At 43.7% G+C, this 14,443-nt stretch overlaps 1 protein-coding gene across 1 annotated transcript in view; it reads right to left on the bottom strand.

The window, feature by feature from the left end:
* LOC131443931 (exostosin-1) overlaps nt 1–14,443 on the bottom strand; it is a 184,771-nt gene extending 170,328 nt beyond the window's left edge. The window contains exons 1-3 of the mRNA XM_058614020.1: nt 14,356–14,443; nt 13,063–13,641; nt 10,661–11,412 (exon numbers count right to left, since the gene is read on the bottom strand). Coding sequence (XP_058470003.1) covers nt 10,661–11,412; nt 13,063–13,356 — 1,046 coding nt within the window. The 5' untranslated portion in view covers nt 13,357–13,641; nt 14,356–14,443. The remainder of the gene's footprint in view (nt 1–10,660; nt 11,413–13,062; nt 13,642–14,355) is intronic.

Below are 14,443 nucleotides of genomic sequence, written 5' to 3'. Positions count from 1 at the left end.
AGCTCCCTTTGGTCACAATGGTGTGGTAGAGCGAACGCAATACTGCCCCACTTCTTCCGACCAATCTCACACTCCATTGTTCCCTCCATTGTTGTGAAGAATATCCCGAGATACTTAATCTTTCACTTGGGGTAGAGACTCATTCCCAAAGAATCATGAACTCAAAACAATAAATCATTCCATGAAATTGTCCTAGCATGTAAAGGTAACTCAAAGGTCTTGAGTGAAGATCTATATGTTTGAGAAACAATAAACAAAATGACCATCCCTCCTATATGGATCATTTCTCTCAGCTCATGAAAGACAAATGTGCACATCAACACATCGCAAATGAAAAGCACCAAACACTTGCCTGTTTCTCCCTCTCCTAACACCTCTCTGCCTGTCTGTCTCTCTCTCCCACTCCTTAAGAGTGGTTTACGTGAAACGTGATGGATTCCCACGGCAATCCATCCTGCCACCGTGAGACACTGGTGCTCCGCCTCTCTAATTCTGCTCCTCGCTCAGGATGGATGGCAAACATCCTGGAACGAGCTGCACACCTTTACTTCGACTCGACTGATCATCTGTTCTTGGCTAACAGACAGACAGACAGACAGAGAGACAGAGATATGGGGGAGGAGGTGGAGGAAGGGGAGAGAGACAGAAGTCAGAATGAGGTGTGTAGAGAGGCGGAAACGAGACAGCAGAGAAGAAGGAAGGAAAAATGATTGAGATTGCTGGTGTTCAGTCAGTAGATTCTCGGGGAGAGTGCAAGTGATGGAGGCCGACAACACCTCGTGCAGCTGCAGAAAGTGACAACCTTTCTTTCAGGCGAACAGACAGACAGACAGACAGATTGCGCAGCCTCACAATGTTTTCACAGACAACAGGATTGTTTCCACTGTGTGTTGTTACCACCGGCTGCTGTGAGCAATAGGAACCCACGCCAAAGAGCCACAGTTTGAATTTTTATTCACAAGCAGAGTTACAGGAGACGAGAGGAGCTAAGAGTTTGAAATCTGGAAAATCTGTAGCCACTAGATATAAGGCCACATATTAGGGGTAGCTAAGATAGATAGATAGATAGATAGATAGATAGATAGATAGATAGATAGATAGATAGATAGATAGATAGATAGATAGATAGATAGATAGATAGATAGATAGATAGATAGATAGATAGATAGATAGATTTTAACTATTCCAGAGAATATCTAACTTTACATATCCCATTTTTAAGCAGCAAATTCTATTCTATTCTATTTCCAATTATCTCCTATAATTCAAATACTGCAAACTCTCTGTTTACAGTTTATATTTGTCCTAATCATCACTTTTCAAAGTATTTTTTTTTTTATAATTAGTTAATGGAATAATCATTGCAGCCCTACATGTGAATAGTTCATATGGTCTGTTGGCAAATATGTGACCTCATCATGCAGTGCAGGATTTGTTGACTTAACACGACACAAAAAAAGTGAATTCAATCAGTCAGACAAATATTTAAGATCCCTCCCCATGTCCGTGTGCGATCTTCAGCCTCTGATACATTGACTTCTTTATCCCGTTACGACAGACAGAGGGTCAGCTAAAATAAATGCCAAGGCCTTGTCACACTAAATGCCAAGCGTGTTTGGCTTTCGCACACCAAGAACGACCATTAACCTCGATTCATCTGCTGAATGGCAGCCGCGGTAAAGTCAAATGTGATCAATACGGCTCCTTTTTACCCTCCAACTCGCCTTGGCAGAAACCTTCAATGTATTGATGACTTCAGCTCTGCAGGTGCTAAAAGATCCTGAGGAGTTTTTACAAAGACACAGCAGCTCCAAGACTCACCCTGGTCTCGATATAATTTATCAAGATTTATTACTTTCATTCTCATATAAAGCATGTTGTGATTGTTATTTATAAGCCCCAATAACCTTATATTAATATTCATTTCTTATGACGTTTTCATTGGCCAGGTGCGGCTGAAGGAGGTCGGTACAATAGCAACTCATTCTTTTCAGTTTCCTGCAGCTCAGCACTGCTTACGGTATATTGTCACAACTGTTTTGCAAATGCAATAACATTGTTTTTGCATGTAACGAGGAAAAAAGTGCACTGTTTCCACCCTGAACCCTGATTGCCTCTTCACTCTGATTACAGCCCGGAGTCACTGAAGTCTCTGTGAAGGGGCTGTAGGAATGCAAATGTCACTGCCAAAAGTTTCCGGAACTTTTCTTGGAAGCTCCTTAGAGCCAAATTTGCAGAAAATGTCTGAGTAGCAAACTCTCTCAGCGAGTGAGTGGGCGAGTGTTCTGCCTACATTTGACTTTGGTGTAGAAGTTCCAAAAATGTCCCTGCTGCTGTGAATCCGTCTGACCCTGACAATCTCCTGCTGCATTAGGCTTACGTGCAGTTCCAGACCTTCTACATAGTTCACATCTGAAAAACAGCTCATGTAGATAAACAAACTCATGGGTATGGTTGTATAAGTGTATTCGTGGAGAACGGTTTGCTTAGCAACAAATCTGTCGCATCTCAACCACACCCAGGGTTCCCACACCTTGGTTGACATCAAATTCGCAGACTTTCCTGGACCAATTCCCTCAAATTCAATGACCACATTCAAGAGCCGCTTCGTCCACTTTATGTGCGGCACGCTCTGCATCTGGACAAGTGATTGTCATCGTGATCTTGGACAAAGTCAGTGTTTGTAACTTTCTTTGGTGAGACAGAGATCTGGGAATTTTCACTTCTCAGGCATCACGTCATTTGACTTTACTCACTTGTTGTTCTGCGCGGAATCTCACGTCAACCGGCGAGAGAGAGAGAGAGAGACAGTGGACAGTGTCCACAACACCACTTATAATTACAACTCAGCATTTGCTCTGCGTAGGCCTCGTCTACGTACATCAACCAATGCAGGGCATGAAACAGTAGGCGGCGTCATAACAAACAAGGCAGACGTTTACCTAAATATCAACTTCACTTCTTTCTTGCACAAAATTCAAGCACTTTCAATAACCAATATTTCTATTTATTGATTGATTTTTGAAATGTCAAGGGCCTTGAAGGATTTCAAGGACCCATGGGAAACACTGGTGTCACGGCCTGTCAAGTCAACCGCTGATGAGATTTTGTGTTTGAGAACTAATGACTCTAGAGAACTTAATCAATGAGCACGTGCAGCATCGAGGATCTTGGGCTTCAACTGACTCCGCGTCACGTGCATGGCAAAGTGACACTAAGTGTTGCCGTGACAGCGATCCAGACACCAGCTAACAGGCACACACAGATATTCTTTAAATGAAACGAGATAATTGCATTAAATTAAGACTTGTTTGGTTATCGTACCCTTGGGAACATCCTTGCTTATTCAGATTTGCTTTACAGAGGCCACCATCGTGAGCTGACATGCTCCTACAGCAGCCCAAACAAACGTGTGTTTGTTTAATTAAGTGACCAAATAAGAGGCCAAAACTGTGGGACAGATACAAAAGATCCCTGATCTTCATAATCTTCAAGATACATGTATTTCTTTGTGGTATAGGTTCATTTTCTATTTCTTCTACTCCACATGTGCATTGTTACAAAGACACAGGCAAAGCCCGCTAACCTTTATTCCTTTGATCGTGTTCCTTGAATGGACCACACAAAAGTTTGCTTCTGCGGAACTTGCACGCCCTGGTTGTTATTCCTCTCGCTGCTCTCCCATCATGACTTGCATCAAAGATGCGGCGAGACAGAAGTAAAAACCTTTTCCACACTTAAGTTTAGCTCGGCGGACGAGAGCGGCGGACAGAAGTGAGAGGAGGAGGAGGACGGAGGAGAATGTGGATGAGATGGAGAAAATAGGAGGAGGAGGAGGAGGAGAAGCGGAAGAAGAGGGATGAAGGCAAATTGAGAGGGGAAGCGGAGTACGGGAGATAAGCGGCAACAAGGTGACAGGACATTGACTTATGATGTGCTTTAATAGAACTGCTCACAACAAGGCCGGGAAGAAATAACTATAAAAAGAACACACACACACACACACACACACACACACACAGCGCCTGCCACCCATGTGACCACAGCTGACATTTAAATTAATACACTCAGACCTGTTTTCCTCCTGTCATACATATTGAATTCTGCAGCTGCCAAACACTCACAGATGTGACGGCAGCTGCGTCTCCATCTGTGAGTTAAAGCGTTGACATCGTGACTTATTAATGTCGGTGTCTTTATGGGACATTTGTGCAGAACAAAGTTTAACTCCTGTGTGTAAAATCTCATCACTGCCCGTCACGATCAGAGGTGTTGTGTTGGCGTCAGCGTAACATTCCTGTCCCACAACACGCACACACCTCAGTGTGTTGGAATACACCAACGTCCCATTTCCCAGCACCGACACAAGCAGAGACATTGTGTTATAGTCTCATCTCAGAGTGTGTGTGTGTGTGTGTGTGTGAATTACAGGATATAACAAATGGCACAAAGCAACACGACGCGGCGTGTGTACATTAATATTGTTTGTGATTCTGTTATTCCAGCTGTCAGACTAAGCATTTTATTTAAGGTCCACTCCTAAATATTGTTTATGTCTCCTGTGTCCTCGCAGCGATGCGGCAACTACAGCAAAGGCTGAAGCCTTCAAGGTTTCGGTTGAACAGCGAGATGCGTTATTATAAGAAAACAAAGCCGCTTATTTTCCCTGACATGATCTCTGGACAACGTCCACGGTCAGAGCTGAATCCGGAGTTTTCAATGATGTCAGACGCATTTACAACCAGCGGGAGGGAAGTTTGGATGGTCCGTCGCAGTTACTGCTAATGAATTCTCTCACTCTCACTCATATATTCTCTGGAGATTTGATAATAGCTGGACTGAAAGCAGCTTAAATTAGTATTAGAAGACCAATTGATATTGAACTTGACCTGGAGCAGTGGGCAGCACTTATCCTGTGCCTGGGGAGCAATGGGGGGGATTGGGTTCCTTGCTCAGCAGAACCCCTTGTCCATTCCAGCAACCCTTCAGTTACGAGCCCACTTCCTTCCCTCTTGGCAGCCACTGACCGTTTCATTTCACCTGAAGAACTACAACAGTCCACTTCACATATTTGTGTATTTATATTTGCATTGTGTGTACAAATCTATGTGGCCAAAAAGGTAAAAGCTAAAGTTAGAAAGGAAAGACGCACTAAATCAATCTATATTGATTGTGTTTTGCTTTTATACTAATGTCAATCTTGTTGAATTAATCAATGTGGGATTTTTTTTCTGTTGTTAATTGAACTCATTGTTGTTTTACCAAAGTCAAACTTGGTTTGACAGACTTCGTTCCTGGTCTTTCCCGCCATGTACCTGACCACTCCCACTTCCTGTCCCCACTGTTCTCACCAGGTCAACCTGTGTATAGATATAAATCCTCCAGAACTCACCACATGTCATTGCTGTGCATTGTTCTCTTGTGTTTTGTTCTCAGTGTTTGCCCCATTTTATGTTTTTGACTTTTTTATATATTCGACTTGCTGTGAATGACTCCCGTTGGACTCCCGCTTTAATCCCGTTGGATTAAAGCGTCTGGATTTTAGCCGTGACTTGTGTTGTTTGTCCTCTCTGTCTCCCAGTTTTTTATTTTCTTGTTGAACAAACCGATGTAGGTTTTGTCAGTTTTACTCACGTCAGTGTTGTTAAATACACCAATGTCGGTTCAGTGATACTTTTCCCATTCTTAACGTTGCTTTCAGTGCATTATAAGCATCCGTTTTAATTAAACTACCACAGATAAAGAAAGAAAGAAAAGAGCTGAAATCACCAGTCGAATAAAGAGAAGTCAGAGAGGAAGAAATTGAAGGCAAATGTTTTTGATTTGCTGTATAGTCGACTCCACACCTTTCACCACAACCCTCTCCCACACTCACACAATCTTCTCTCCTCTGACCATGACAGGAATCTGAATAAAGCGTTTCCGCGAGCCGCTCAGTAGATTGCACTCCTATGATATCAAACATTCTTTGGGGAGACAGTAATTGGTTTAGCCAGCTGTTATCTATGTACAGTAAAACTGTTCAATCCAGTGCCGCTCAGTGGGAGGTGAGATCTCTATCTGCCCCCTTCATTCACAGCTTAATTCAATTGGAGGGCAATTATCGACCACCCCAAGGCTTCAACATCCTTGTTGGTTTCTGTTCTCATCAGGGAGCCTCGCAGCAGGATTCCTCCTCCTCCTCCTCCTCCTCCTCCTCTTCCTCCCCCCGCCCCTCTTCCACTGCACTGGGTGATGTCTGTATTGATGTTGCGGTGTGTAAACACCAGACCAGGCAGTGGCAAACAGGCGAGAAGACTCCGCCAGCCACAACCACCGGGAGTCAAAAGATTGTAAAGCTTACAGATTTGTACGTTTGCAGATGAAAGACGTTAAAGAGGCTCTCAGCAAACACATGTTTGTCCTTGTGGGTGTAGAAGCACGAAATGGGCTGATTTTCACAAAGCAGATTTTTCATTTCATCACAAAGGCCAGTGACTAACATCAGACAAGGTCCTTCAATCACGGCTAATGATTGCTTTACCTGACTCTGCCATCCATCCATCCATCTTTTGCTGCTTTATCCTCCACATGGGGGTCACAGTGGGGGGCCATCGCTACTGACATAGGGCGACTGTGTCATATTAATTTAATTAATATTAAGATTGCCAGGTTTGGAAAGTCTGGACAAAAAATAACAACGCATTACATTTTTGTTTTTCTAGAATCCAATTCACACCACGTTTGTAGGTGCTTTGAAATGCAATTTAAATCAAGTGATCATGTCTGAGTCAAATAAATATTTGTCATATTTATCATTTGTCAGTTTTGATTTCAGGGTCACAATTCAATTCTCTATCTTTTTCTTTCTCTCTTTTAGCGCAAATGGGTCTGGCTTCTTTAGATTTTTTGACTGTTTTATGTCATCGTTTCCTTTTCGGTGGACTTCTCTACGAGGTGTCATGAGTGATATAATGTCCATCATCGAGATAATGAGGCCGTCTGGATTCATTTAGATTTTTTGGGCAAAAAAATGTTCAACGAGTGAGTTCTTCTTTCTGCTCCTTTTTTCCAAGATAACTTCAACCGGTTGGGAATTACGGCCCTGAGAAGCTGACGCCACAAACGTGTGCCAATCTTGTCTGTGATTGGACGCTCATTCTGCGGAAGTCCTGAGGTTCTACCGTAATGACAAGTATATGAGCACAACGCTCTATTTCTCTGCTTTCCAGTATCCATGAATCCATCTTCTAGCGCTTTATCCTCCACATGAGGGTTGTGGGGGCGGGTCACACCCTGGACAGATCGCCAGACGACAGAATTGGTAACATAGGTTTCCCACCACTGAATAAGGTCATGTGACTGACGCTACAAACGCGTCTGTAGCGCTAGTTATCGCTTTAAATGAAGACATAGGAGTTGTCTGTGTTAACGGAGTTGTTGTCGTAGTTACGTCTACGTCTCCACGTCCTGTGCTTTGCTACACACACCGTGGTTTTCTTGGCGACAGCGATAACTCACCGGTGATTTCGGAGAAGCGGGACGGGATTGGAGTTCAGTCGATGTGTCGCTCAGATCAGCAGTTGCAGTGATTACTATGAATTGGCAGCAGCTTCGGGTTAGCGTGTTGTCGCGGTTCAATCCGCAATTCCACCTTGATTCGAAGTTTTAGATATCAACATGGTTTCGATATCGTGACAAAGCCAACATTAAAATGCTGTTCCATTAATATGTTTCGGCCACTAACAACTGCATCATTCCTTGTTATCACTTTGTTCTCTCGCACACAAATGAAGACGACAGACAGCATTGATCACAGCTCACATTTAGACGACGATTTCAGGGACAGCGATGGAAGACGAGGGGGCGAGAGAGGCCGCCCAGACCTCGGAGTGTCTAAAACCCTGCGTGCCGACGGGCCCTTGAAATAAGTTGCTCAGTCAATGACAAATGGACGCATGAGAGAAGAGAGAGAGAGAGAGACGAGAAATGAAAGCACGACTCGAGTGTTTAGCTCAGTTCAGCCGTCAGAATAAGCTCTTTGATTTCTCGTATTGAATATCAGAAAATGCCAGACTGAGGCAAACAATGGACTAATGCGCTGTTTATTTCGTGAAGCAGCCCCTTAAGCACTTTTACCCTTTTGTGTTTTATGCAGCACACTGGGTTTGTTTTTTTTTCTGTTTTCACTTCTGCAAAATAGCATGTTTCCTATGAATTCCGTAAACACCTCAGTGAACCTAAAAAAAAACATTTGTTTTGCTTCTCTATAGAAGCTGCAATCAGCAGCTCATAAAACCACCAAAAGCTTTTGTGAATGAAAACACTTCCATACACACTGTGCTATTTATTGTTCCTGTAATAACACTCTCCTGTTTTATTGTCACCACACTCCCAGTAATAGCAACTTTCAATACATCTGCAGAACAACATACATTAACGGAGAAAACCATTCAGTGCAAATGGGAATTTCAGAGCATCCGAGGCCATCGTTGCCTGATGACATAAAGATGTCCTTTGTGTCGCTATCACACAAAGTTGCATGTTTTCTTAACTTGAAAGACTCTCTACATTAACAACAAAACGATGGTTGTTCGGTTTAAAAATGACCTTCTATAATCACATTCCCTCAGACCGTTGTTGTAAATCATGTGCGGATACTAACAGAAGGGTTTCCTCGCAACAGGCACCTGAAACAAAGACTGTCGCTTGTAACGTCAGGAGGAAATTATTGCACTTGTAATATTACATAATAAATCAAAGCAGCCTGAAGGAGGGGGGGGGGGGGGGGGGGGGGGAAAGAGCCAGGATACTCGCAAAAGTTAATCATAAAACTGAAACCTGTGTGTGTGTGGAAATCTGTCAGATTCTGTCGTCAGCAGGTGGCAATAATCAGTCAATCACAATCAATCACAAGGTGCTGAGTCGGCAGCAGTTAATCACAGTGTGCCCACGGGGGAAAAAAGAAAATATTGAGAGCTTAGTTTAACAATGACGGTGCTGCTTTTCTGAGGGTTTACGAGGGAACAGTGATGTGAGGATCAAACCCGCGCAGTGTAAAGTCAGGTTCAAGTTAGACATGGAGAAGCTTGACTCGTGTTTCATGACAGAGACACTTATGGTCTGAAGTTTCCAGTTATCTAACATTTCTCTCCTTTATCAGATGAATCAGTAGATGATGGAATGATTCTGGGAATGTGGAAGTAGATTAGAAAGAAAATGGGAACTATGCTTTTGAAGTTTGAAAGTCTTAAGTAAATGCAACTACGGTCACTTAAGTCAATCAGTAGATATAAGGTAAACACAACTTTGGACTAATAGTTATTATTTACTGGCTTTGTTCGGTGGAAAAGATGGTTTTATAGTTCATCATCTGATCATGACACAGTTCCTGCACGACTTGTTCTAGTCTACTTGTTGTTTTTTGCTTTTCTATTAAAGATAGTACCTGGTGCTTTTTTTTAGTACCTGCTCTGACGAGGTTCCAAGCGAGCTGAGCCGATACTAAAAATGTGACGTCGACAGACTGCCGGCCACTGATTGGTAAGAGAGTGTCGTCACTGGAAGAGTCATGAGCGTGGCGTCCGACATAAGAATCAAAGTGAACAATGCCAAACTGTAGACCAGTTAAAATGACTTAAAAATTCTGAAAATATGCCTTAATCACCAACATTTAGCAAAGGAAATGTCTAAAATCGATCGTGAGCCCAATCACAACCCGTTCAGTTATATTTCACTGAGTCTGGAAGTACTGAACGATTCTGTGAACAAATCTTTTTAATGAACTGATTCAGTTACACCGAAAACAACTGCTTTACAAGTCACTAGTTATAATGGAAAAGCACCATTTGTACCGATAGTCCTGATAAACTGGACTAAGGACAGAAAGACTGCGGTATATAATGAGGCAGTCAGGTAATTCAACCTTTAAACAAAACAAAAAAATTCATCAGTTTACACTGACTGTCCAAGTATGTCTGCAGACTACACCACATATACAGGTGCTAACAACAAAACCTGAAGTGCACGCTCATTTGCACTCTGCAGGCGTCAGGATCCATTGTGGTTCTCCTTTGCCTAAAATTTCTAAAAACCTAAAATATGCAGTAGATGACACACGAGGTAGCATGTCTCGGGGAAAAAGTGACAATGTTGTCCCGCGTGTAATGGTTTTCTGTCGTTCAGCTGCCTGCCGTAGCTAAACTTTTCTCAAAGGAGGTGAACTCTTCCCACCTCAGATCGCCGACTGCTGAGCTTTTCCTTCTCTCGACAGTCGATGTCTCGCTCGCTCGCTCTCTCTCACACTCACACACACCTAGTTACCGACACACACACCACGAACATGTTCTGTCTCAGCAACAGTGACGCTCAGCTTCCCTGACAACCGTGAAATATGGATATGAAAGCACCACGGGAAGAACACATGCTCCGTGCTTGGGAACTGCACTACTAATTAATCTGTATCTAATAAACAGTAGTCAAACACACACGTCGCTAACACGCACAAGCTCCGACTGTCACATTGCTAATGGCTGCCAAAGTGAAGGCCCTCAACACTCTGCATGACACAAAAGTAGTGACTAGGAACTGCAGTGACAAAAAGCAAGAACACGGAAGGGACCGTTTATTGCTCCAGTCGTCATAGACACAGCAAAAGCAGATGAAAAAAAGCCAGTCTTACTTTGAGTATTCTTCATTATCTCTGTCGCAGCGAGAGTCCTTGTGTTTCTCCCAGTCTTTGCCATGTTTACACGTGGTCAGCAGGATAATATCTTCCCCGTTGTGGATGTGATAAAGAGCGTTCCTCGTCTCTGAGCCGATGCCAGTGAGGTAGCGCTTCCCCTTGAAAACCAGCAGGTACTTCCTGGACGGTGGCGCCTCATTGAGCGTCAGATAACCTATCCCGCCGCCCTTTAGAGGGTGATCCTTGGAGAACAGAGGGATGGAAATATCAAAGTTTGGCCTGAAGTTGACCACATCAGCGCTGGCCTTGGCCAACATGGCCTGGCCCACCTCGAAGCCCAAATCCTCCGTGTAGTCCGGCCAGGTGCCGGAGTACAGGTTGAAAATGAGGTGGTTCCTGCCATCGTTCCACGTGGGCAGGCTTTGGATGCGGGACCTGACGTTCTGGACGTACTGAGCAGAGAGCTGGTCCCGGTCCAGCGTGTCCACCGCCAGAACAAACAGACAGGCCCTTGTGGGGTCCGTGGTGTGGAAGCGAGACTCTTCGATTGACAACAGGATCTTTCTGTAGGTCTCAGAGATCTCGTCCCCTCTCTGCGGAGGGTAGATGTAAATCCTGAAGCCAGACTGGCAGCGGGCAAAGTCAAAGCAGGTTTCCATGCGGCAGCGCTTGTTCTTGTAGATGATGTCGCGGATCGCCCGTCGTTCATGAGGGGAAGTGTGCTGGTGATGGAGCTGAGGGCTGTCCTCCTGCATTCACACACACACATTCAAGTCATCAACAGCTAGTACAGAGTAAAAATACATCTATTTAAAGTCCAACATTCAGCATTTCAAGGTTTCGGGAAAGTTTGTTTCAGTAACTCACAAGCTACTTGAGAACCTAGACCTGTTCAGCTGCTTATTAAGATCTCATCAGCCAATCACATGGCAGAAATTCATTAAGGCATGTAGACATGGTCAAGATTAGCAGCTGAAGTTCAGACCAAGCATCAGAATATTCCAGAAACTGCTGATCTACTGGGATTTTCATCCACAATCATCTCTAGAGTTTTCTGGATGAAAGAGCCTTGTTTATGCCAGCAGACACTTGTTATAACCAAGGTATGAAGACAACCAACATATCAAACATTGAAGCAGACAGGCTACAGCAGCAGAAGACCACTTCAGACCCTTGATTAGGTACCCAAGATACCTTAAGTAGTAACCTGTGTGGTTAGAGTGTAGACATAAAGATATGTCATACTCCTTGTTTGCTTGTCAACAGGCCTCTGTTTTGGTAGCTCTGCTGGCGTATGTGCCTGGTAAGAACTGCTGGACCCTATTGATCAATGTTCTTTTGAATTGGGTTGTTATGTTTGCAATGCATTTAAAGTCATTTTCACAAAGTGTCAACTCTAAGGTTTCTTTGAATTCAGAGTTCAGGTCATCCTGTACACGACTTCCACATGTGTGAGTTCAAGAATTCTAACCCTGACCAAAGAAGGTCCTTCTCCTCCTGGACTGATAAGTAATTTCATGTCTAGATAATGTTGACCGTGACATGCTGACCATAAGTTTTGCATTTTGCACCTGAAGATGTTAATTTATCAACAAGATTAGAAAGCAGCAGGAGGAAAAAAATAAACAATAAGCAGTTGGTTTCTCATTTATCTTATTAAATGTATGTGTTAAGTCGCATCTTCTTCTTTTGCTCTACAGCTTTGAACGTAGCTACGAGCTCATTAGTCATTGTTAAAGCCAGTTTTATTGGTCCTGTGTGTAACATTTAGAGAGGAGAGTTACTGGCAGAAATTGGATACACTACCTATAGTCTGTTTGTGTTGTGTTCATTTTAAATAAACAATATTGTTTTTGTAGCCTCAAAAATAAGCCTTTTATATACTGTATGTATTTAAGCAAGGGCCTTGCTTTGCGGAGGGCAGCCATCTTGTGGTGCCATGTTTCTACGGCAGCCTGAAGAGACAAACCAGCCAGAGCATACGTATGTTACACATATTAGGAAAGAAGAACATCATACTTTCTGGTACATGACATGCAGGATTTGCAGTCTGGACCTTTTAAAACCAGTAACCAGTTTCAGGCGTGGTCAGAACAAGGGTCTTTATGCATGGAGTCTACATGTTCTCCCCATGTGTGCGTGGGGTTTCTCCGGGTTCTCCGGTTTCCTCCCACATTCCAAAACCATGCAAAATGGGGGATTAGGTAAATTGGACACTGTAAAATGGACCGTAGGTATTAGAGTGAATGGTTGTTTGTCTCTAGATGTGGCTCTAAAATGTCCAGGATGTACCGCGCCTATCGCCCTGTGTCAGCTGAGATTGGCACAAGTGGTAATGGATGGTTGGATAGCTGCAGTGCATAATCCCTACTCATACTGAATGAAACAGTTCAGGGTACCTCCTGCTCGCCTCCCTCCAGGTACGGCTCCAGCAGTGCGGTGGACACCGGCCAGTGCCTGGGCGGTCTGGACGGACTCCTCTGAGGCAGTGGCTGAGGCTGGTACACGTCCTGATACTGGTGGGAGTACTGGTACAGCTGATACTGGTGGTACTGCGGGTCCTGGGGTAACTGGTACTGATACTGGTACGGCGGCTGCTGCTGGAACTCCCCGATTTGCAGACCCCACAGGTAGATGAGGAAGAGAAGACCGGCCCCCACAGACACGAGCAGGTACCGCTTCTTGGCCTGCATGTGTGCTGTGGGGGGGGAGGAAGAGGAGGAGGTGGTGGTGGGTGGGTTTTAGGGGGACCGAGGCAAATAGAGGACGAGGGACGGAGAGAGGACAGGCGGCTGGAACGAGAGGAGGAGGAGGTGGTAGGAGAGGCGGATAGTGACCGAGGACACGGGGAAAAGGTAAAGGAGAGGATAAAGGGTTAATGTAAATGAGGAAAAGCAGGACAGGGAGCAGGGAGGTAGACACCGGTCAGCTTGACCCACAGGAAAAAACTCTCTATCCACAGCTCGGCATTTTGGAATCTGGAAGAAGAAAAACAAATTAACTCATGACATAATGTCACAATAACTCCTTCAGTGTCATTGTGACTCATATTGGTTTTAATGAGCAGCTCTTATTACTGACATCTCATATTAACGTCTTATTAAGTTGTTTTCACCAGTTTCAGTTTCAGTGAAGTGATTTAAATGAAGTAAGCAGTGACTCTTGTGTGAAATAACCTGTGTTATCACCACTGACAATTTTGGACAATATACATTTTGTTCTTTTTAGCCTGATTTCAACTTTACAAATGCACAAATCTCAAGTTTACTTTTTCCAAGTCAGTGCTGATTATGCAGCTCTGTGTCTCTGCAGCACAACTTTTTCAAAAGTGCAAAGATCCTGCTGTTAACACCTCAGTCAATACATGGAGCAGGAGCATAAAAGTGTGTGTGTGTGTGAACTATATGTGCATATATGTATATATATATATATATATATATATATGTACATATATATACTCTTAGATTAGATATCAAGATATTGTCAAAGCTGATAAAGGTCCTCTGGAGATTCTATAGCTGGTTTTCTTTCTCTTTTTACTTCTTGTTGTCTCTGACTACAGAAATATAAAGAAAAATGTCTCTAGAATGGTCAGATCAGATATTCAGAGCTATAAATCAAAGGGTTTGAAAATGTTCCACTATATTCATCCTTTTACATGAGTTCATAAATGAATGAATGAATCCATTCACCTGTTCACAGTGAACACCTGTGGTCCCAGGAAGGGACCGGAGTGTCCGCTGCTCTCCGCTCCACGCAGCCTGAGCAGGAATCCACAGT

Source organism: Solea solea, chromosome 17 (genome assembly GCF_958295425.1).
Source record: "Solea solea chromosome 17, fSolSol10.1, whole genome shotgun sequence".
Lineage (NCBI taxonomy): Eukaryota > Metazoa > Chordata > Actinopteri > Pleuronectiformes > Soleidae > Solea > Solea solea.
Note: the sequence above shows the minus strand (reverse complement) of the source record. Positions and strands in the feature narration are given on the sequence as shown.